We start from the raw sequence: 23,321 nt of genomic DNA, 5'->3' as shown, positions 1-23,321 counted from the left end.
CTCTCTCACTCATTCACTTACTCATTCTTTCACTCATTCTCACTCACTCACTTTCACTCACACTAACTCACCCTCACTCGCTCACTCACTCATATTCTTTCACTCACACTCTCACTAACTCACCCTCACTCGCTCATTCTCTTATCTCACTTATTTACTCATATTCCTTCATTCACACTGTCACTCACTGACCCTCACTCACTCATATTCTTCCACTTACACTCATTCCACTCACTCTCTTATTCAAACGCATTCTCGCTATCACACACACACACACACACACACACACACACACACACACACACACACACACACACACACACACACACACACACACACACACACACACACACACACGCACACACAGTAACGCTCCCTCGCTATCTCTCATGTAAGCACAGGTACATCACACATACACATGTGCACACACATATACATTCTGCAGTGATTTAAAAGATTACTTCACTTGGTGCGAACATGGTTATGAATTTTGAATTTGTATGAAAACCATAAAAGTGCAGGCTCAAAACATTGTACTTCTGTTACATTACTGCAAGTGCCTATTCATCCAGCCAATAAATTATTTTGAATTGTTTCTAGAACATTGCTGAAGGCTGGTGAATGTTAGATTTAGTCAATAAATAAAAGGATAACATCTTGAATGAGGTGAGAAATAACCAGGTTCAAGCAGAGCTCTGTTATCTTAAGTATGGGTGGTGGGGGGAGGGGTTGATGGAGTTGGATGGCTGTATGTTGAAATACTCCAAAATTCTGTGAAGAGCAGACTATTACACTTTGTGCTTTGTATTTGCACAACTGAAGCATGAAATTATTACCGCTGAATAATTTCCATTGACTTTGCTGGTTTCTGAGTTTGTCCCGGCATAAATCTGAACATCAAAACTAATTAACTCACTCTGGGAAAACTGAAATTAGTTGAGTTAAAGATCCTTCATCTTCGAGATATAACTGAGGCTTTATAAAGTGTTGGTTATATCACAGTTGGAGTATTGAAAGCAGTTTTGGGCCTCTTATCTAAGAAAGGATGTGTTGTCATTGGAGAGGGTCTGGAGAGGTCCATGAAAATGATCCTGGGAATGAAAAGGTTTGCATATAAGGAGTGTTGAACGGCTCTAGGCCAATACAATCGGCTCTCCTTATCCGCGAATTCCACATGCTTAAATTCAACCAACCGTGAATTGCGAAAACCCGGAAGTGCTCTTCCAGAACTTGTTGTTCGAAGATGTACAGACCTTTTTTTCTTGTCATTATTCCCTAAATGATGCAGTATAACAACTATTTTACATAGCATTTATATTATATTAGGCATTATAAGTAATCTAGAGATGATTTAAAGTATACCGGAGGATATGCGTGGGTTATCGTGGATTGGGATAAAAAAAAAATCGGTTCTCTTACTAAGCAAGTCGGAACAGGTACATCTGGTATTATTTAGCGTCAGTTAGTCAAACGTTTGTCTTAGTATATAGTATATAATTTACCTTTCTATGCATATAAAACACTTAAGAATGTATGTTTCAGTGCCAGGTTCAATCCAGTGACAGACCGCTCCCGAGTGCGCTGTCCACCGAGCCGGGTTGATGTGGAGGATCAAAAACCCAATAATTTAACCACTGCGTTGCTTAGTAATAATTGTAGCTTTCATCGGCTCAGGGCCTTTTTCACTTTATCCTTTAAAATTGTTCCAATCGTTGACTGTCGTAGCCTAACGCTTTTCCAATGACCGATGGCGTTTCATTTCTTTCTGACCACTTTATTATTTCCACTTTATTTTCAATCGTGATCATGATTATTTTTGTGAACAGAAACAGTGCTGATTCAGAGCTCTGATGCCGGGTCCTAATGTCCACCACACTAAGACAGGTTGAATAAGGGACTTGAGCATCCGCGTATATTTGGTATCCGCAAGGGGTCCCAGAACCAATCCCTCGCGGATAAGGCGGGCCAACTGTACTTGCTGGAGCTTAGAAGATTGGCGGGGGAGGGAAATCTCATTGACACCTATCAAATATTGCAAGGACTGTATAGAATGGACATAAAAGAGGATGTTTTCTATAGTGGAGGTGTCTAGGAGCAGAGAGTATAGCCTCAGAATAGAAGGACATCCCTATAGAACAGAAATGAAGAGGGTAGTAAATCTGTGAGGTTCATTGCCAGAGACAGCAATGGAGGCAAGTCATTGGGTATATTTAAAACAGAGGTTGATAGGTTCTTGATTAGTCAGGGCATCAAAGGTTACAGGGAGAAGACAGCAGAATGGGGTTGAGAGGGATAATAAGTCAGCCATGATGGAATGGCGGAGCAGATTCCATGAACTAAATGGCCTAATTCCACTCCTAGGTCTTAAGGTTTTATTCTTTTGTTGAAACAATTAAATTTGGTTGTTTTACTTCATTCCAGGTATTTTCATGGGGCAATGGAAAATTTGGCAAACTAGGTCTTGGGAACGATGACAATAGTTGCTTGCCAATGAAAGTAACTTTTGAGGAGCAGATCTTTATAAAAGATGTAAAATGTGGCTTAGATGGAACCATGTTCTTAACAGGTATGTACATGAATAGATTTATTTAGTATAGCTGAAGAGATTGTGGAGACATTAGTAATAATTTTTCAAGAAACACTGGGTTCTGAAATGGTTCCAGAGGACTGGAAAGTTGCAAATATTATTCCACTCTTTAAGAAGGGAAGGAGGCAGAAGAAAGGAATTTATAGGCCAGTTAGTCTGACTTCAGAAGATGCTGGACTCCATTAGTAAGGATGAGGTTTCAGGGTACTTGGGAGGTACATGATTAAATAGGCCAAAGTCAGCATAGTTTCCTTAGGGAAAATCTTGCCTGACAAATCTGTGGGAGTTTTTAGAGGAAATATCAAGCAGAATAGACAAAGGAGAATCAGTGGATGTGGAATACTTGGATTTTCAAAAGGCCTTTGACAAGGTGCTGCATATGAGGCTGCTAAACAAGTTAAGAACCCTTAGTATTACAGGAAAGATACTAACGTGGATAGATGTTTGACTGACATGAGGCAAAGAGTGGGAATAAAGGGCACCTTTTCTGGTTGGCTGCCAATGACTGGTGGTGTTCCACAAGGGTCCACATTGGGCCATTTCATTTTTACGTTGTATGTCAATGATTTGGATCTCGGAATTAGTGGCTTTGTGGCCAAGTTTGTGGACAATACGAAGATATGTGGAGGGGCAGGTAGTGTTGAGGAAGCAGGGAGTCTGCAGAAGGACTTGGGGACAGATTGGGAGAATGGGCAAAGAATTGGAAGATGGAATATAATGTAGTCAAGTGTAAGATCATGCACTTTGGTAGAAGGAATAAATTTGTAGACTATTTTCTAAACAGGAAGAAAATTGAAAGATCAAAATTGCAAAGGGACTTGAGAGTCCTTGTGCCAGATCCCCTAATAGTTGGTGGTAAGGATGGTGAATGTAACATTAGCATCCATTTCAAATGGACTAGAATATAAAAGCAAGGATGTAATGCTGATGCTTAATAAGACATTGGTCAGACTACACTTGGAGTATTGTAAGCAGTTTTGGGCCCCTTATCTAAAAAAATATGTGCTGACATTGGAGAGAGCAGTGAATCTGTGGAGGCCAAGTTATTGGGTACATTTAAAGCAAAGGTTGATAGTTTCTTGATTAATCAGGGCGTCAAGATTGTGGCGAGAAGCAGGAGAATGAGATTGAGAGGGATAGTTAATCGACAGACCTGGTGGGCTGAATAGCCTAAGTCTGGTCCTATATATTGCGTCTTACTACAACCATTCAAAGACTTTGAAAATCATTAAATATACCCGAGTAGAAACTTTACTGGAATAATTTAATTTACTTTTAGAATCAAAATACCATTTAAAAGTTTAAATATATGCAAAGAGATTTTTTCCCCACTTTTTCCTGCCCTTGATATGGTTCCACATTTAGATTGCCCCTCCACTTTAATAGAAGCATAGAAGTTAGGTCAATACACACAAAATGCTGGAGGAACTCAGCAGGCCAGGCAGCATCTAGGAAAAGAGTACAGTCGATGTTTCAGGACAAAAATCCTGCAGAAGGTAGGCCATTTGGCCCTTCAACCTTGTTCTGTCATTCAATGTGATCATGGTTGATCATCCAAATTCTGTACACTGTTTCTGCTTTCTCCCTATGTTTCTTGGTCATTTTAGCCATTAGACTGGTATCTAACTCCTGCTTAAAAATATCAATGATTTAGCCTAAGCTATTCTTTGGTTGAAAATTTAATTGATACACAATTCCTTGAATGAAGACATTTCTCTACAACTCGGTCTTAAATAATTTACCAATATCCTTGCCATAAGATCATAAGATATAGGAGCAGAATTAGGCCAATTGGCCGAGTCTGCTCCACCATTTCATGACTGATACATTTTCCCTCTCAACCCCAAACTCCTGCCTTCTCCCCAAATCCTTTCATGCCTTGGCCTATCAAGAATATATCAACCTCTTCCTTAAATATTCGTATAGACTTGGCCTCCACAGTCCCCTATGGCAATGAATTCCACAGATTCAACACTCTCTGACTAAAGAAATTCTTCCTCATCTCCGTTCTGAAAGGACACCCCTCTATTCTAAGGCTGTGTCCTCTGGTCTTAGACTCTCCCACCATAGGAACCATCCTCTCCACATCCACTCGAGCAAGGCCTTCCACCGTTCGATAGGTATCAATAAGGTCACTCTTCATCCTTCTGAGTTCTAGAGAGTACAGAGTCTTAGTTCTGGACTCCCCCACAATCAGAATCATTCTTCCTACAGCTAGTCTTCTTATTCTTAAACAGGATTTTATAACCATCAAAGCGATCCATCCTATTATTCTAGATGTTGGCAAAGGTCTCTTCATATGTCAGTTGCACCATCCCAAAAACACAGTCTGATGAGCCTATGCTGAATTCTTTCCATAGCAAAACATCAAAGGAGGAGACCAAAACGGCACACAGTACTCAAGTGTGTTTCCATAAGGATATGCACAATTACAAAATGGTATCCCTGCTCTGATACTTGAACCTGCTTGCTCTGAAGTCCAACATGTGGGGCAGCTTGATGGTGTAGAGTTTAGCACAATTGTTTACAATGCCAGTCATCTCTGATCGGTGTTCAATTCCCACTGCTGTCTGTCAGGAGTTTATATGTTCTCCTCGCGATCATGTGCACTCCAGTTTCCTGAACGACATACGGTTAGGGTTAGTAAGTTGGAGCATGGTGACACTTGTGGACCGCCCCCAGCACCATCCTTGCTGACTTGATTTGCCACAAATGATGCAATTCACAGACAAGAGAAGATCTGTAGATGCTGGAAATCCAAAGCAATGCTGGAGGGACTCAGCAGGTCAGGCAACATCTATGAAGAAGAGTTCTTTTGATGTTTTGGGCTGAGACTCTTCAGTAGGACTGGAGAAAAAAAGATGAGTAGAGTGAAAAGTTGAGGGGAGGGGAGGGAGAAACGCAAGGTTATAGGTAACACCGGAAGGAGGAGGGGTGAAGTAAACCCTGTATCTCTTTCACTAAACAACTTCCCAGTTCTTTACTTCACCCCTCCCCCACACAGTTTCACCTATCACCTTTTGTTTCCCCTCTCCTAACCCCATCTTTTGACTCTTCTCCTCATCTTTTTTTTCTCTCCAGTCCTGCTGCTGGGTTTCAGCCCGAAACATCAACTATATGCTTTTCCATAGATGCTGCCTGGCCTGCTGAGTTCCTCCAGCATTTTGTGTGTGTTGCATACATTTCACTGTATGTTTCGATGTTTCAATGTACTTGTGACAAATACAATATCTTTTTTATTTGCAACTTTAACCACCTGCTGCACGTTCACGCTTCCCAGGCCACGTTCACGTTCAAGGCCACCCAGGTCTTGCTGCACCTGGCCATTTCGTAATCTACCACTACTCAGGTAATAATCAGCCCTTCTGCTTTTGCCACCAAAAGTAGGTGACTTTCCGTCAATCCACACTTTGCTACAACTGCCGATCCATTTGCCTATTCAACCTGTACAACACACATTCTTCCTTGTAGCTCATATTCTCACCCAGCTTTGTGTCATCCGCACATGGGAATTGATTTCTTGCCTTATTGCTGGACAGCCTCTGCATCCCAAGGGTAGCAATTGCACCATCTTGGATTTCCCACTTTCCATACTTTCTATCAGACTGATCTCAAGTCATGCCTATGGTTGAAGATTTTTACCTTTTTCCTGCAGCACTTTCTTGCTACCCACTCACATCAGAAAAATTTTTTTTTTAAAAAAATAAACTTTATTCATAATAAAAAATATTTACAAGAATAAACTAATGCCTTTTTATTCTTTTCATTGTCAATGCTTTCAGTACTGTTCTTTTACATTCCTACACATCTGTAGTACAGTACCACTACTGTAGTTTAGTGTAGTGTAGTATTCTGGAGTGGAATACTACTGCAGTAATTGAGGGGCTTCCTCGCCTAACCCTCCCACTCCAGAAGCAGAAGTACCTTACACAGCAGGGACTTCCACCCTTTTTAATGCCGGGCACCCTCACCATTAACCAAGGAATCTGTGGACCACAGGTTGGCAACCCTCACAATACAATGATCCCTTGTCATCAGCAGAAAATATCATTGCGGTCTTCTGAGCAAGTCTTCACTCTGTTACGTACTCCGTTACTGGGTGTCTGACCAGCGGAGAAAGAAGAATCCATTGGAGTCTGGTGGTACAAAACTAAAGGTGTTTATTAGTAAACTACACAATACAGTATCAAAAATGCAAATATACATATAAAACAAGTTAGCAGTAATAAACCCAAAAGTGTAGGAATAATAATAATCAATAATAAACAAGCTCTATCGATGCCTGGGGGTAAATGAATTGTCATAGAAAAGTATAGAGTTAAGTTCATAAATGCTGAGGTGGTTATGGTTGTTGTATTGAAATCATTGGAGAGAGAGAGTGAGTGAGATGTAACAGCAACAGCAGGCAAACATTCCGTTGCTTTCTTAATTCATCGTATCGTTGTGGCCATTCAGTTATGTCCCCTCTGTTCTTCAGCTAGACCATTCTTCTGTGGTGGACTTGTCACTCTGGCATGAGTGGACACACACACAAGTCCCCACCGGCCCTGCTGTAACACTGTGAGCTTTACTGACCGATCTCCTGGTTCGGTCTCCGAAGCCCCCACCTTTCTGTGGGTTCCCAACACTCAGTCAGTGTCCACTGGTGTGTCTGAAGGGTGTCTCTCCAGACCTGTCTTTTATCCCCACTCACGGAGTCTCAGCTATCCATCAACTCTGAATGACCGTGTCCATCAAATCAGGCCACTCCTGCTGTCTCCTGAGGAATGTTAACAAGCAAAGTAAAGTCCTTGTAGTGGAAGGTAAATAATCCAGGAGGAGTCAAAATACAGTAAATCAACAGTCTCTCTCCCCCCTTATCTGTAGCAAATGTTCTTGCCTGGGCTTTATCTCTCTTTCTCAATAGCAGCATAGCAACAGCAATAGTTCGTAGTTCTCAGGAGGGGTTTGGGAATGGTTAACTCTGCACCCCATTGTCCATCAGGTCTGACCATCACTCATAACAACTCAGAGACCAATCCACAGGCTGAGCTGCACTACCTTCAAGTAATTAGTTGTTGCATGGCACAGACAAGTTTCTGGTTTGTCCTGACCTTTCAAATAATCGAGTGGAGAGGAACCATAAAAATCTAAAATAATAAAGCAAAGGAAAGGAGCCTGTCTTTCTTACTCTTCACCTCATCAGCATTTTCACGTCAATTCTTGTCAAGGCAGCAATATCTAGTCAGAATTTTTTGGGGGGGAAGGGGATCCAATATTTTCCTTTGAACGGATAAACTATCCTGCTTAAAGTTCAACTGGAGCACATTTTTAAAACCTTTTGAAAATTTTGTTCTGTGATCCATAGATACTGGTAGCCTGCTGGCTTGTGGTAACAACCAATACAATAAACTTGGCTTGAATGAAAGACGAGGCCTTCTCATGCAGATGACAATGCTGTTTGCAAGAGTGAGTATATTTCATTCCTATTAATGATGTAGACATCATATCTTTATGTATTTCATGGACGGTCAGATGCTTTTAATTCATGCATGGTATGAAGAGCATCCCTTTGGGCCAAGCAGCATGATTGAGATCGCTTCCATTGACCTCTGACTGTTGTAAATCTACACCTAAGCATTTCTAAAAGCACCGTTCCATTCATAGACCAGTGTATGATAAAGATAGAGTTTCTTTCAGAACAGTAGCTGTAAGTAAATTTTGAAATCTGCTTCGATTTTTGTTTTCTGTTGTGCAGCAGAGCTAAGCTTGCTGGTTCACTGGTTAAAAGACTATGCCAATGAGCCCTTGAGACTAATGGGGATTTAATTTCAGTGGATCACTGGACTCAAAAAAAAAAGTTGCACAGCGATGGCTATAATGGCTGAAAACTGTGGGTCAATGAGAGATATTGATCTTTGGATCAGTAGGAAATATAAAGACAGATGTTCCTCCTGAATCAGAATTAGAATCAGGTTTAATATCACCGGCATATGTCATGAAATTTGTTGACTTTGCGGCAGCAGTTCAATGGGATACATCATAATAGAAAACAAACTGTGAAATACAGTATGGTATAATAGATAAATAAGTCGAGCAATAATTGAAATTTAAAGTAGTGAGGTAGTGTTCATGGGTTCAATGTCCATTAAGAAATCAGCTGGCAGAGCGGAAGAGGCTGTTCCTGAATCATTGAGTGTGTCTTCAGGCTTCTGTGTCTCCTTCCTGATGGTAGCAATGAGAACAAGGCAGGACCTGGGTGATGAGGGTCCTGAATGATGCACATCGTCTTTTTAAGGCATCGCTCCTTGAAGATATCCTGGATACTATGGAAGCTAGTGTCCATGATGGGGATGACTAAGTTTACAACTCTGCATAGCTTATTTCGATCCTGTGTAGTGCCCCCACCCCCACCATACAAAACAGTGAAATTTGAGGTAAAATTTCGAGGTGAGAAGTTTTGTGTACAAGCTATTCAGAATTTACTCAAAACATTCGAGCAACTCAGTTCAATATTTGTGATATAGACTATCCTACTCCACATAGCATTGGCCAAAGAGGAAAGTCTACTCTGCCTGAGAGCACCTGCAAAATACAGCTATTGTCCGATTCCCATAGTTCCAAAATAGCTTCAAATTTAAGGAGGGGTGAAAGCAAACACATAATTATAAAGAAGAATGTTATGTTCTATGATAATTATATCCTGTCCAAGTTTTGTTGGATCGGCATGAATGCTTATATTAATCTCAAAAGCAACAGCAGTGACAAACAACTCCACTTACACTAGCGTTATACAATTTGTAACTGTTGCTAACAAGGTTGTCAATTACTTGGATGCATCTAAAAATTTAAAGCCATAGCAAAATTAAAGTACATATAACTCACAGCTAAGACTATGATAGCGTGTGAAACATGTTTTTCAAACACTAAAAGGGAATTGGTGCATTTAAAAACATAGCCATCAAAATCCTTGAATTAGTGAACTGATTTTTCTTAAATTACAAGAGAGAGGATTTCTATACTGCTGGATGTGAATTGGTTACTTAAAGGTGTGATGATATAAGCAAAAGCTGCTTTCCCTGTGACTGTGTGGGTTTCCACTGGGTGCTCAGGTTTCCTCCCACGGTCCAAAGATGTATCGATTGGTAGGTTAATTGTCGTGCTAGCAAACATCAATTCCTCATGCAACATCTTCCAGATAGCCAATCATTTCAGTTTTTCTGCATCTTCTACTTACTCATTTTCCCTTAATTTTTTTACCTTGGTTTGGGTGACTTCCCTCAGAGGGGCCACTAGTTCAGGCCGCTGAGTCCCAATGCTTTCAGAGATGCTATTAAAATTCTGAGATTTATGGATTGGAGTGTAGTTTAAACTAACTATAGTTCATACTGGCCTCTTCCATTTCTATGTTTTTTTCCATGTTCTTGCCCATTCTTGTTGTCGATTGGCAGGCTGGGGTTTTGGGATTTAATGTTCTTGTTCTTGTTTCTCCATGTGGGTGATCTGTTATTTATTGTGCATGGGAGTGTTGGAGTTGGGGGTTTGGGGTTTGCGAGATTGCGTTGCTTTTCTTTTTGTGCGGGGGGATTGATGTCTGTCTTTCAACTACTTCTGTGGTTTTCTGTATGGCTACCTGGAGAAGACAAATTTCAGAGTTATATTCTGCATACATACTTTGATAATAAAATGAACCTTTGAATCTTTAATTGGTCTTTGTAAGTTCTTCCATGATCGGGGTTAAATCAGGGATTGCTGGGCAGTGCGGATCAAAGGGCAGGAAAGGCCTATTCCACGCTGTATTTCAATAAATAAAAAAAAAGTTGAATGTAGCTGTTTTCCTTATGGTAATATTAACATGAAAGAGGCCCTTAACAGGAGGGGAAAACAGTGATGCAAGTAGCTCCATGCTGCCTCACAGAGACTCAGATTTAATCCTGAGCTCACATGCTGCCTGTATTCCCTGTGAACGCCTTGGTTTCCGCTGGGTGCTGACCACTGCAGTTTGTGAGCGGTAGAACCTGGGGAGAGCTGAGAACTTGATTAACGCTGGTTGATGTCGGGGACAGGCTTAGTGGGCCAAAGGGCTTGTTTCCATGCTGTGTCTCTCTGACAATGGCTTTTAAGTATAACTCCCACAGTCCTTAGATGTACCGGGTGGGTTAATTGGTCATTGTACTGTGACTAGGTTAGAGTTAATAGGGTTTGTTGAGGTGACTGGGGCAGCATGGTTCAAAGGGCCGGAAGGGCATACTCCGCTCTATATCACTAAATAAATTCATACATATATAAAAAAAAAGTAAATTGTAGGCCTGTTTTCAGCCAATCCCATCCCCCAGGACATGTTCTCTTCTTATTACTACCATCAGGGAGAGGGTACAGGGGTCTGAAGACATACACTCTCAATGTTTTAAGAACAGCTTCTTCTGCTCCGCCATCAGATTTATGTATGGTCCATGAAACCCATGAACACATCCTCATTATTCTTGCTCTCTTTTTGCACTACCTCTTCAATTTAGTTGTTATACACACACACACACACACACACTTCCTGCTGCTGCCTGTAAGGAGGTTGTACGTTCTTCCTGTCTCTGGGTGCTCTGGTTTCCTCCCACAGTCCAAAGATGTGCCAGTTGGTAAGTTAAATGGTCATTGTAAATTGTCCCATGAATAGACTCAGATTAAATCAGGGGATAGCTGGGTGGCATGCCCAGAAGGGCCTACTCAATAAATAAATAATTTGATGTGCAGTATAATCATCAAATTTCACAACATATGCTGGTGATATTAAACCTGATTCTGATTCTAATCGGAAGCAGTCACGCAGGCAGGTGAAGACGTGGGTACGTAGCAAATCCCCACAGCTGTACAGGGACCAGACATTGTTAGATGCTGCACAGAAATTGGAAGTGCAGGAGGACGTTGTGGTGATGGACCGGTATACAGCCCTGGGATCAGTTACTGAGAGGTGCTCCAGCTGTGGGGACAGGAGAAGCCTGAACCTTCCACGAGAGGTTTGCTGCGAGCTCTCCAGCTTCTCCCACGTGCCTGCTTAGCCATGCGATCTCCCAGCTGAAATAAATGTTGATCCCCTATGATGATTTCTGCCATGTTAAGTGGATATTCTTTCCTAGTTAAGCTCGGAACCTGCAGGAACAGAGCAGGATTTTGTGGGGGGATTCGCTCCAGCGTGTAAACTCTTTGCAGTGGTTACACATTTCCTTGGTTGGATAAGGACTCCTCTACGTGTTGGGGAGCAGTGGGAAATATCGATGATACACCATCAAGCAGCAGTATGCAAAGGACTATGCAGAGACCAGCAGGAAATCTCGGCTGGAAGCGGAAGATTAATTAGAAGTCACACAACAGTAAGCAGTGGGTAGTCATTAAGCAAGCCTCAGAACAAAGTGTAACACCTCTGTCCCTTTTAACATTGCAGACTGACGTTGAAAGCAGAAAAGTTCCCACAGTAGTGAAGGCATTGAGAAACCAGCATGTGAGGGATGCTGTGCTGGGTTCCTCACACACGATTGTACTGGTAGAACCTGGTAATGTATATACCTTTGGGAAGAACACAGAAGGACAGCTTGGAACAGGCAACACCAAACCCTATAAAATGCCAGTGCATGTAAAACAATTGCAGCATCAAACCATAACTGTAAGTATAACTTTTGACTGGTGTTATAGTAAAGGGCACAAACACAAGAACACCTGCAGATGCTGGAGATCCGAGCAACACATGCAAAATACTGGAGGATCTCAGCAGGCCAGGCAGCATCTATGGGGGGGTGGGGGGAGTACAGTTGATGTTTCGGGCTGAGACTCTTTGGCAGGACTGGAGAAAAAAAAGATGAGGAGTAGATTTAAAAGGTGGGTGGAGGAGGGGAGAGAGAAGCACAAGGTGAAAGCTGGAAGGCGGAGGGATAAAGTAAAGAGCTGGGAAGTTGACTGGTGAAAGAGATACAGGGCTGGAGAAGGAGGGAGTCTGATAGAAGAGGACAGAAGGCCATGGAAGAAAGAAAAGGGGGAAGGGGAACAGCACCAGAGGGAGGAAATGGGCAGGCAAGGAGTTAGGGTGAGAGAGGGAAAAAGGGACAGGGAATGATGAAGTGGAGGCATTATCAGAAGTTGGAAAAATTGATGTTCATACCATCAAGACCTTATAGTAAATGGCATTGGCAGCAGTCTACCATCACTGCAGGAGTTATATGTGCCTAAGATAAAATGGGCAAGAAAAATCATTACAGGCACTACCCACCCTTCAAACTGCCTTTTCCAAAAACTCCCTTCAGGGCTATTAAAACAATAGCTTCACATCACTTTAAAAGTTTCTTGCCCCAGGCAGTTAATCTGATCAATCATTTTAGGTAGCCCCCACCCCATCATCCCCTCTATCTGTTACCTCTGTTGCTGCACTATAAGCACTTCAAACCACTTCTTACAATACTGTTTTTCTTACAATACTGTTTTTACTATACTGTTGGTTTTTATGTATTTATCTGTACTTTAACCTCTAATTTAATTATTTTAATTAATTAATTTGATAAATTAATTAATTTAATCTAATTATTTATTGTTGAATGCTGTTGTCTTTTGTTGCACATCACACCAACACACCACAATAAATTCCTAAAAAGAAATGTATATGGCAAATAAAATTGACCCTTGATCCTTTACATTGAAGAATCATTATCTTTGGTGATGTAACTACTTAACTTTTAATATATAATATTTGAACTAAGAAGAAAAAATTTTGAAAACTTTGGTCGGCTTCCCCAACCAAAGGCAGAACCCATGTGTTTTCTCAGAACTAAATATAATTGCCTCACTATTGGAATTTACCCATGGTCCATAAAACAGGTGGTGTCTTTAAGTACTAACACCCAGTCAAGAGATCCAAAAATAAAGGCAAATATGGGAAAATTTTACATTGATTGCAGCACTAAAACATGACCTGTGCAATCCTTGATGGTCGCTGCCAGCAATAATGTGTGAAATATGACCAGCATTAAAACCACAGGCAAACGCACACAGCAACTCATCAATATCACAGTCAGGGTGTGAAAATTCATATTTCCTTGCCAGCTTTCTGTGGAGTTTCTTCCTTGGTTTACTGGCATTTACAGATGATGGTCATGGGCTGCACATTATTACTGTCAGAAAGCCAAGATGAACATCAAGCGCGTGATGATTTCATTGTGTGCATACACAATGCTGGAATATCATCAGCCCCACTAAAGTACTTGTGTCTGGCAGTCTCTGGTACAGTTTCATGATGAACATGGATCAGAATAATTTTGCCCACAGCAGAGGTGTTTAAAACTAGAGGTATAGTTTTTGGTAAGGAGCAAGAGAACCAGACAGGATATGACTCAGAGGATGGTTGGGATTTGAAAAACCCTGCCTGAGACAGATACACTTGGAACCTTTAATGAGTATTCTGAACAGCATTTAAATCTCTAAGACATTATAGGCTGTGAACCAAATGCAGGTAAATGCAGTTAGTATAGATGTATACTTGTTGGTTAGTATTGACATGTGGGCCAAATGGCCTGTTTCTGTGCTGTAAAATTCTGTACAACAACTTCCACTTGAAATGGGTGCCATTCCGTCAAACCATTAGTAAAATGACCTTTAAGTACAGCATTTGCAAGAGGCAGGCCTCAAGTAGGTGGCATCCATCATTAAGGCCACCAGCATTCAGGACATCCCCTCTTCTCATTACTACCATCAGGAAGGAGATACAGGAGCCTGAGGATGTGCAATCAATATTTTAGGAACTGCTCCTCCTCCGTCATCAGATTTCCAAATGATCCATGAACCCATGGACATCACCTCACCATTTTGGTCTCTTTTTGTCTGATTTTTTTAAGTGTATTTTTTATTGTAAGGTACAGTAATTTTTTATGTATTGCACTGTACTGTTGCCACAAAACAAGTTTTACAACATGTGTCAGTGGTAATTAATCTGATTCTGATTTCTGCTTATAAAGCAGACACATTCATGCTCCACTTTCTAGACCAACATTTGTTTACTTGCAACCTTCAAAATCAAGATGTAGTCAAAGTTTCAGGTGCCAATACAGAGATTGGTCCATCTTTTCATCCGGCTCGCTGAGAAATCTCATCATTCCCTTTTCCCTATAAACTTCTTTCATTTTTATTCCCATCAACTCGCTACTGAGTTTCTATCATGCACCCCAGTCAGGGGCAACTTTACATCAACCTATCAACCGGAACATCTTTGGAGTGTGGAGATAAAGTGTGGAGATCACCCAGAGAAAGCCATGCAGTCACAAGAAGAATAGGTAACATCCACACAGAGGGGCCAGAAGGGCCTTTACCACACTGTATCTAAATAAATAAAGATAACACCTATGGTCAGAATCGAAATGGGATCATTGGTCTTGTACCAATTCCTGCTATAGCATTTTGTGATCCTCCAGCTAGTTGGATAAGGCATTCTGTGGGTCGGATCCATCTTGGAGTGTTGTGTGAGATTTAACTGGATATCCAGACACGTGGCCCAAAGTGAGAACAGCTGTAACATCCTGCCTACCTTTTTCTACAATTTTCTCATATTGTTAGTCATCGCAAAAGCAAACAACTTTAATGTAATTTTGCATTATTGCAAATCTGAATATTCCTTTTTGTAAATAGATTAGTTTCACTAGTACAGAATGATAGTTGTGTTAATCGTAAATTCAATGTATTAAAAAATTGTTCTGTGTTTGGAAAGAATTTAAATATTTTTCAAGATAATGCTTTTATTAGACCAACATTCAAGTCACGCTGAAGTTCAGTGTTTCTCTTTGTTAGCAGAAAAAGTTTAATTGTTATAAAGGAATGAGAGTGGAGCAATGGAAGGAAATTATGTATTTGGAAATACAAAACGAACAGAAATGGGAGTAGGGCATGTGACCTCAGGACCTTCTCCTCCATGAGTTAGACCACGGCTGTTTGTACACCTTGTCCATTTTATTACCCAATGCCCATGTCACCTGATTCCCTTGTGCCCTAAAATCTATTGATCTCATCTCAGCAACTAGCTATCCATAACGTAGAACTTAACAAAGATTCAGAAGCCTCTCATCTTCTACCACCTAGTTCTAATTGGCTGATAAGCTGAAACTCTGCTCCTTAGGTGTGGATTATGCTTCATAGCTTTTATCTTTTCAATCTCGTTGAGAATTAGTAATATCGAACTTGTGGATTATAAAGTTAGCCCCAGTGAGAAGATTAAAAAAGTGCTTGCCATTGATGTTCGATCAAATTGCAATTGACCTGTGGCATAAGGTAGCAACTAATTGAGTAGACTTTGATTTGTAAAAGAATTTAGTGGTTGACTGGAGACCTTGCTTATTTTGTTTGAACATTTATGGATGCTATGGTGGTGAAGCAGGTACTCATTTACATAGATACTGCCTGAGCTGCTGAGTTCATCCAGCATTTTGCATGTGTTGCTCTGGATTTAATTCCTTTGCGTTTATTCACTGTAAAAAGGAGTGAAATCTGGGGGTACAGAATGTGCACAAGAGGACCAATATTGAAGTTTGCTTCTGACATCAAATTAAAGAGCCCAGCAATCTGTGTAAGTTTACAGGAGAACAAGGGTAGGTTAGTAATGTGGCCAGATTAGTGACAGCTGCCATTCAGGAGATTAAGTAATCAGCCAGGAGACAGGTACAGGGTAATCAATGAAAGATGGGAAAGCCAAAAGAATTCTACTCATGTGAGGTTATTAGGTTATGAAGCACTTAGTGCTAGCTGACTATTAAATATATATAGTTAATATCATCCAATGTTAAATCAGATTTTTCTTTAAAATGTTATGAGAAAGGACAGGTTCATTGTAATGTACAAAATGGCCTCCTTGGTGATCTAATTTCTGCAGGCAGACTTACACGATGATAACGTTAACATGGACGCGTTTGTATTTCCAGATTTCGAGCTTGTTTCTCCTTCAGACATTGTTTGCCATATAACATTTTACGAAATGTTCAAGAGTGTGTTGCAGATTAAGCACGTGGTGAGCGATCTAAATTGATAATGGTAACAGCACTGTAATATAACACAGCAGCTTAACAATGCTGGATTGTTCTGCTGTGCAGTATATGGATAGCATCATTGTTTATTCCAACATAAATGTCCATAGGCAACGGGTTATAGACGATAAAGCATTCTGCTTTATGGGCATCCTATGCTAGAGAGAAAGCTGATGCTATCCATAATATTGTTATCAAACTCAGTTTATTCAGTTCAGCACATGTATCAGGCTGGCCCATAATATGTGAGGGTATTGTGGCACATTTTACTCACAGTCAAACATTGAAATATGCTGGGATATGGCACTTTATCCCAGTGTAGTACAAGGAATTGCTGCTTAGTTGTGCACTGGAGGCTAACTTCAGAACACTTGTCTCTCACTCACTGTCTTTTAGGTTATCAGCTGCGGGGAGACATTCAGCGTTGCCGGGACAGATAATAATATTATCCTCTTCTGGGGCACCTGGTCCAAGTTGATGCTCTCTTCAAGTCCATCAGCTACAGTCAGAGTCTGTCAGGCAGGTACTTCGGCCACACCAGTGTCACCTTCGCCAGTGGAAACCCAGGACTCCGATTCTGGAACAGCGAGTCGCGGAGACGGCGGGAAAAACAGTTACGATGGAAAGCAGCTCGGTGGAATCAAGAGCAGATCTCCTGATGGAGACAAGTTAGATGCACCAGAATCATCATCATTATCACAGGTTGTGTCTGACTCACATAGCTTCTTTTACCTTGTGCGATTCTTTGTGGTTCAAATCATTGCAAATAACAGCCGCTCTATCTGATTCTTATGAACTTTAAAATAAACTGTTGTCGATTGTGGATGAATGTCGGTTATAATGTGGTGTTATATCTTCTGCAGAGGAACACTAATTGGTCCAAAGCTGGTTCACTGGAACAACATGAATCATACGTAGGCATGACATCAGGTAAAGGCAAGAGGAAATCGAAGAAAGGTGATTTGTTGAATGCATTGTCGACTGCCAGATTTTGAACACAGGCTCTATTGTTCACTTTTTAACCTTGAATCATAATTCTCATTTCCTTTGGAAGCATGGATATGTTGATCCAATGAAAGTAAAAGGAAATCTGAAAGTACTGGAATAGCTGAATTTAAATTCACTAGTTTGCCACCTACCTGCTGCAACGAATTTAGTGTGGTTGTCCCTTCCCATGAATGATTCATCCTTGAGTCCCATGTGATGTATTAGGTAACTCAGATCATTATATCTACATTCTTGCTCAACAAAAGAGGTAGTAGAGACTGTTGCTCGAAGTTTAAGCCTGTTGCCATCACTCTGTTGTGATGCACTTCATTACAATTAGTTCTTTTATGAAGACATCCTGGATGTAGTTTGCAATGACTTGCTGTAACCTGTTACAAAATATAAGACAACTATTTTCCCTAAATGGTGCTGTCTGCTTGCTTTCTGATCCATTGTGACTCTTCCACTAGTGTCCGGCAACATCAAGTACACGTTAAACAAATACACTCACAGGCGTCTTCGCTCTGTGACAAATCAACGGAACGAAGACCATCATCCTCGACCTCGAGAAATAGCCACGATGACGACGAGTAACCTGCTGACCCCTTATTCTCCATAAACTGGAGACTTTCCATTGCTTTGCTATCCCTATTTTAAGCTGTGCTTTCGGACCAACTTGGCCCCTAGTTGAATGAGACTTGTTTTAAATTTGTCTTTCTTGGGTTTCTTGTTCCCAAGTTCCACCATGGTTTCAATCCTGCTCCTTCCCTCATCTCTGTAATCTTCCCCAGCTTTGTGTTGTTCTGAGAATTCTGTACCCTAAACACAGCCTCTTGCTGATTCCTGAATTTAATTGTCCTATTACTAGAAATTCTGCCATCGTTTTCCAAATCCCAAAGCACAGGAGTTCATTCCCTAAGGCTCTCTGCCTTTCTATATCTCTTTCCTCTTTCCAAACACTCCTTAACATCTATCTCTTTGACAGTGCTTTGATCATCTGTCATTTGGCATCAATTTATAGTTCTGTGCATCGCTTTGGGTCATTTTGTTACATTATAGGTTGGATACAGTATAAGTGGAAGTTGTTTTTGATGTTGGAATTGCAACTTAATGTCATTGCCATGGCTACATGCAGTTGTCTCTCAACTAAATGTCACTGGTTAGCCACACAACACACATCTCTCTCACTCAGCTGCATTATATTCATCTGTGTTCAGCATTATTATCATTCTCTACCTCCCCAATAAAAGGAGACCCACACACATTCAATGTTTTTGTACTGTGCACCTCATTAATCCGGCACTCATTTACTATCGAACTTGGTACAGATTTAATTTATGCACCTGATTAAAGGCACAGATGTAACGAGGTAGTCACAGGCACATCCTGAAGCTAACAATGCTCTACATTACATACTGTTATATTACTCTACGTTGAATATAGATTAATATTATGGCTATGTAAACTGGGTCCAAATACCATTCCTCAGTGTCAACATTATTGTTATCTGTTTACTGAAAAAGTTGTGTGAACTTAATGCTAATATGGAATTGAACTGTTCCGTTAGATCATACAGAAACCAGCCCTGAGAGCATCAAGTCCGAATGTAAGGATCTGAAAGAACGAACCAGCTCAAAACCAAGTACCTTTGGGAGTGAGAGCAGCCTTCAGGAAGGAGGAAGTAGCCGAATGGGCCCTGTTCCTATTGTGTCTTTGAAACAGAATCTAGGGGACTGTGTAGATGTGTGCTCTCCCTGTCTCAGGGGTATTATGTGTAATGGGGAGTTCATCTACATCCTCATGGAAGGCACTGATCCACCGTGCCATCGGCCTGCCAGGAGATTTCGTAGCTTTCGAAAGCGCGGAAACCGTGAGAGCACGGAGTTGAAACAAAGATGCATCCTTCATTATTCCCATTCCAGTAACGAAGCCGGAGATGAGTACACTAGCTCTGAGATGTCCGAGCTGGAGACCAGTAACTTTGTCCCAACGTGGATTCGAAAAGAGCTTAATGAGGCAGCGGCGACCGGGGCAAGGGGAGACGAAAAGCGCAGTGAAGCTGACACTGTCACCTCTTCAACCAAGAGCGGAGTGGACAACTTGAGCCCTGCAGGTGAAATCAATAGAGAGGGGGCAAAGCCACCCGCAGAACAGGTGGCTGGAGGTTTGGAAATGACAAGTGGTAACTATGATGGAGCAAAGCACAGCAGCATCTCCACATCAGGAAGTTCTGATGGACAACCAATCCCCTTCAATCAGAAGACTGCCAGGAGTAAAGACAAACATGGAAAACCCGGTGAGTTAGGCCTGACTAAAATCGTTATAGCAGCCCTTGATTCGAACCATGAATGATGTCCCAGCTGGAAGTATCTTTTTAGAACAGCATTATTCTTCAGCCACATCTAGAATTTAAAAGCATCCTTCATTCTCTGTGCAGAATGGAAAGGTTCAAAGTAGAATGGTCATAGAAACCTGAGACACTCACCATAATTAAATCAATAAATTATTGAGACGTTTATGCAGGCACTTGAATGTGAGGAAAATTGAAGGATGTGGACATTGTGTGGGCTGAAGGGATTAGTTTAGTTGGCCATTTGTGTACCTATTTAGTTGGTTCAACACGAAATTATGGGCCTGTAACTGTACTGTACTGCACTATGTTTTATGATAAATGGTGTATTTCAAGGCATGCTAGAGGCAGTTTGTCGGTAATTATCCTTTTGCATCTTGTGCTGCGATTCCCAACCTTTTTTAAACCATGGACATTAAACAAGGTGCCCATGGACCTCAGGCTGGGAATCCCTGATCGAGAGGCAAGTCGTCTGTAGTTACCATCTTGCATCTAGAGAAAGGCTTCCCAGCCTTTTCTATGCTATGGACCAATACCATTAAGCAAAGTGTCCGTGGACACCCCCTGATCTAGAGACAAGTTGTCAGTAACTAGCCTTTTGCCACTAGATTCTGGTCTGATAAATAATTATTTATACTGTGTAAGTTCATTTCACGTGTAAGGGAAATTATCGAAATGAGAAGGTTCCATTTATGAGCATCTTTTGTAAACAGAACCAACGAAATACCTTTTGCAATAAAATCAGAAACTTCACAACTGATCAGGTGGCAGAGGAATGTTTCAGTTTAAAATGATTTTCAACTTTTGAAAACTAATAAAGAGTTCATCTATTGCAGGGGGAAAACTTTTTTTCTCTCTGTGCTGGATGTGAATCTAGAATTTTTTTAGAATTAACTGTCCATCAGACTGTGGGAGGTCCCCGTCACTCTGGTGGGTTTGAAGTTGACAGAAGAGAGGCAGAAGGAAACTAAGCTCTTTCCCTCCCCCTTTAATTTTTCCTGAGAGACCAAGTAATTGAAGGGATAAGAATCCTGGCCCATGACTGGGCAAACAAAAAGATAGCATCAGTCCATCTGTCGTGACCGCAGCAAAGGGAGGACCCAGCTTGAGCAGTTTCTGAACTAGCTTTTCCAAAATTGCTCCTAGCCATCGGTAATTTGTGCTCAATATACATGACTGGCTTTCCTGAAAATATTGACAAATCTGCAGATCCTTAAAGGCTGTCATTATATGTTCTTTATGCAAATAGCACTATAAATATGCTGATGTGTGAACAAATAGACAAAAATGACAATACAGAATTCTCAAATCGCAATATACCTGACCTCCCCATAGGATAGGAATCTGACTGAACCTTAAAGGCAGTAGGGCCCCTCAGAGAATCCAGGAGGATATCTGATATGCGAAGTAGAAATGTCACACTGGCTATGGTGGGAAATGCTTTACTGGCGCGAGGTCTATGCCATTGTGCTGTAGATAATATATTTTGCATTAACCACTTACTGTGCTTGACTCGTGAGCATGTGATGTTAGTAGTGGTTGAGAAAAATATTCTTTTGCTCCAGAAATGACATCTCCCACTTTAGAGAGTAGCAACTTTGACAAAATGCCATGGAAAATAGTACTGTAAATGCAAAATCTGTGACTTCTGAGTCCACATGAATCATTACTTGGTGAAGATGGAGTATTGCTTCTCATGCTTTGAACTTCACCCAGGCCCACGAGTGGGTCTTAAAAATATTCTGTATCACAGATGGGTATTGTGAACATTTCTGGGATTATTGATATTTCTGACTACCCTCATGGGAATAGAGCTCTACGGGGCAAAAGACAAATAAGGACCTTTGTGTTTAATAAAAGTCCAGCTCTTCAAATTTAACCTCAGTGGAACCTATTGTGACCTTACAATATACAGAATTTGTTGTCAATCACATGACAGGAAAGAGATTACTGCAGATTTGATTATGAGTGCGTGTTGTGTTACATCATGGGATGAGAGAGGCGGGCTTACTTCAGACCCTATCGTGGCAAGGGTATCGTAAACATTGTCTGAAGATTTCCTCCACTTGCAGAAGTAAAGGAGCAATAGACAATGCAGTACTCCACAGTAAAAATCTTCTTTGCTTTCTCTTTCTTAATATTAAGTGAAAAATATGACTAAAATTGTAAACGGTATTTTGTTGGTTCTGATTGTGAAAGATGGTCCTGATTTTAACCATTTCTCTTAGAAATGAAATTGACTTATACTGTATAAATAATTATAATATTTTAACCTACAATTAGAAGTGACAATATAGACCATTATTTTTGATGATAAGTAGATGTGAATGTCATTGTGCTTTAGAGCAAACAAGTATTTCTGTTTACACTGCATTCTGTTTACAAGTATTTCATTTTACACTGCTGGAAGAGTTGTTAGAATGTTGTTTTACTGAATCAGTATCAGGTTTAATATCACCGATATATGTCATGAAATTTGTTGTTTTGTGGCAATTTCAGTGCAATACAACAAAAACTATGAATTACAGTAAGAAATATATATTAAAATTTAAATTAAATACGTAGTGCAAATATAATGAGATAGTGTTCATGGGTTGGTTCATTGTCCAATCTATTGGCAGAGGAGAAGAAGCTTGTTCCTAAAATATTGAGTGTGTGTCTTCAGGCTCCTGTACCCCTCCCTGATGGTAGTAATAAGATGAGAGCATGTTGTGGGTGATGGGGGTCCTTAATGATGGATGCCACCTTTTTGAGGCATCACTTCTTGAAGAAGTCCTGGATGCTGGGGAGGCGAGCGCCCATGATGGAGCTGGCTGAGGTTGCAATTTTCTGCAGCTTTTTTTTGATCCTGAGCAGTGCCCCCCCCCCCCATACCAGACAGTGATGCAGCTAGTGAGAATGTCCTCCATATTACACCACATTAACATGACCTTTACTAACTAATACCACCAGAATTTGTGTTACTGTTGAGGATGTGTGAGCAGAATCTAATATACTCACTAAAACATAGATGCAGCTAGGCCAGAGCAACTGACTTTACAAGCTTGCAATACAGATGCAGTCTGCTGTCTACCTGAAGGCTTAAGGTGTTTGTGCATAATGTGTTCCAGCTCTCTGGCTGAGAACTGATTGCTTCTCCTTTGAACAGAAAGTAGAAAGAAGCTGGTTCCTGTTACACATTATTCATTATTGCTATAACCTGTAGTTGTCAAATGAGTCTAATTTTCAAGCTGCTGAAAAACATATGGAAGAACTTGTTAAAACATGTCTGTGTTTCAATTATTTACTCTCAGTGCAAGACTTTGCTGTGTCCACAAGTCAAAGGAGACATTACCAGACTGAGACGGATATGGGTGCAAACACGGCTCGGGTATGT

General features: G+C 40.9%; 1 protein-coding gene across 7 annotated transcripts in view; it reads left to right on the top strand.

Moving 5' to 3' along the window:
* Nucleotides 1–23,321, top strand: part of LOC132382540 (serine/threonine-protein kinase Nek8-like) — a 117,335-nt gene that overhangs the window by 62,899 nt on the left and 31,115 nt on the right. For 6 of the 7 annotated variants that reach the window (XR_009508384.1, XR_009508383.1, XM_059952844.1 and 3 more), the window contains 7 exons: nucleotides 2,422–2,566; nucleotides 7,935–8,035; nucleotides 12,003–12,221; nucleotides 17,005–17,310; nucleotides 17,472–17,538; nucleotides 19,163–19,891; nucleotides 23,239–23,315. Coding sequence is in view for 5 of the 7 variants with exons in the window: in XM_059952844.1 (XP_059808827.1) it covers nucleotides 2,422–2,566; nucleotides 7,935–8,035; nucleotides 12,003–12,221; nucleotides 17,005–17,310; nucleotides 17,472–17,538; nucleotides 19,163–19,891; nucleotides 23,239–23,315 (1,644 nt within the window). In the remaining 2 variants the exon portion in view is untranslated. The remainder of the gene's footprint in view (nucleotides 1–2,421; nucleotides 2,567–7,934; nucleotides 8,036–12,002; nucleotides 12,222–17,004; nucleotides 17,311–17,471; nucleotides 17,539–19,162; nucleotides 19,892–23,238; nucleotides 23,316–23,321) is intronic. The other variant, XM_059952845.1, reaches the window with a different exon arrangement.

The sequence above is a fragment of the Hypanus sabinus genome, chromosome 28 (assembly GCF_030144855.1).
Source record: "Hypanus sabinus isolate sHypSab1 chromosome 28, sHypSab1.hap1, whole genome shotgun sequence".
NCBI lineage: Eukaryota > Metazoa > Chordata > Chondrichthyes > Myliobatiformes > Dasyatidae > Hypanus > Hypanus sabinus.
The sequence above is the reverse complement of the archived record's forward strand: the minus strand, read 5'-3'. Positions and strand labels throughout refer to the sequence as shown.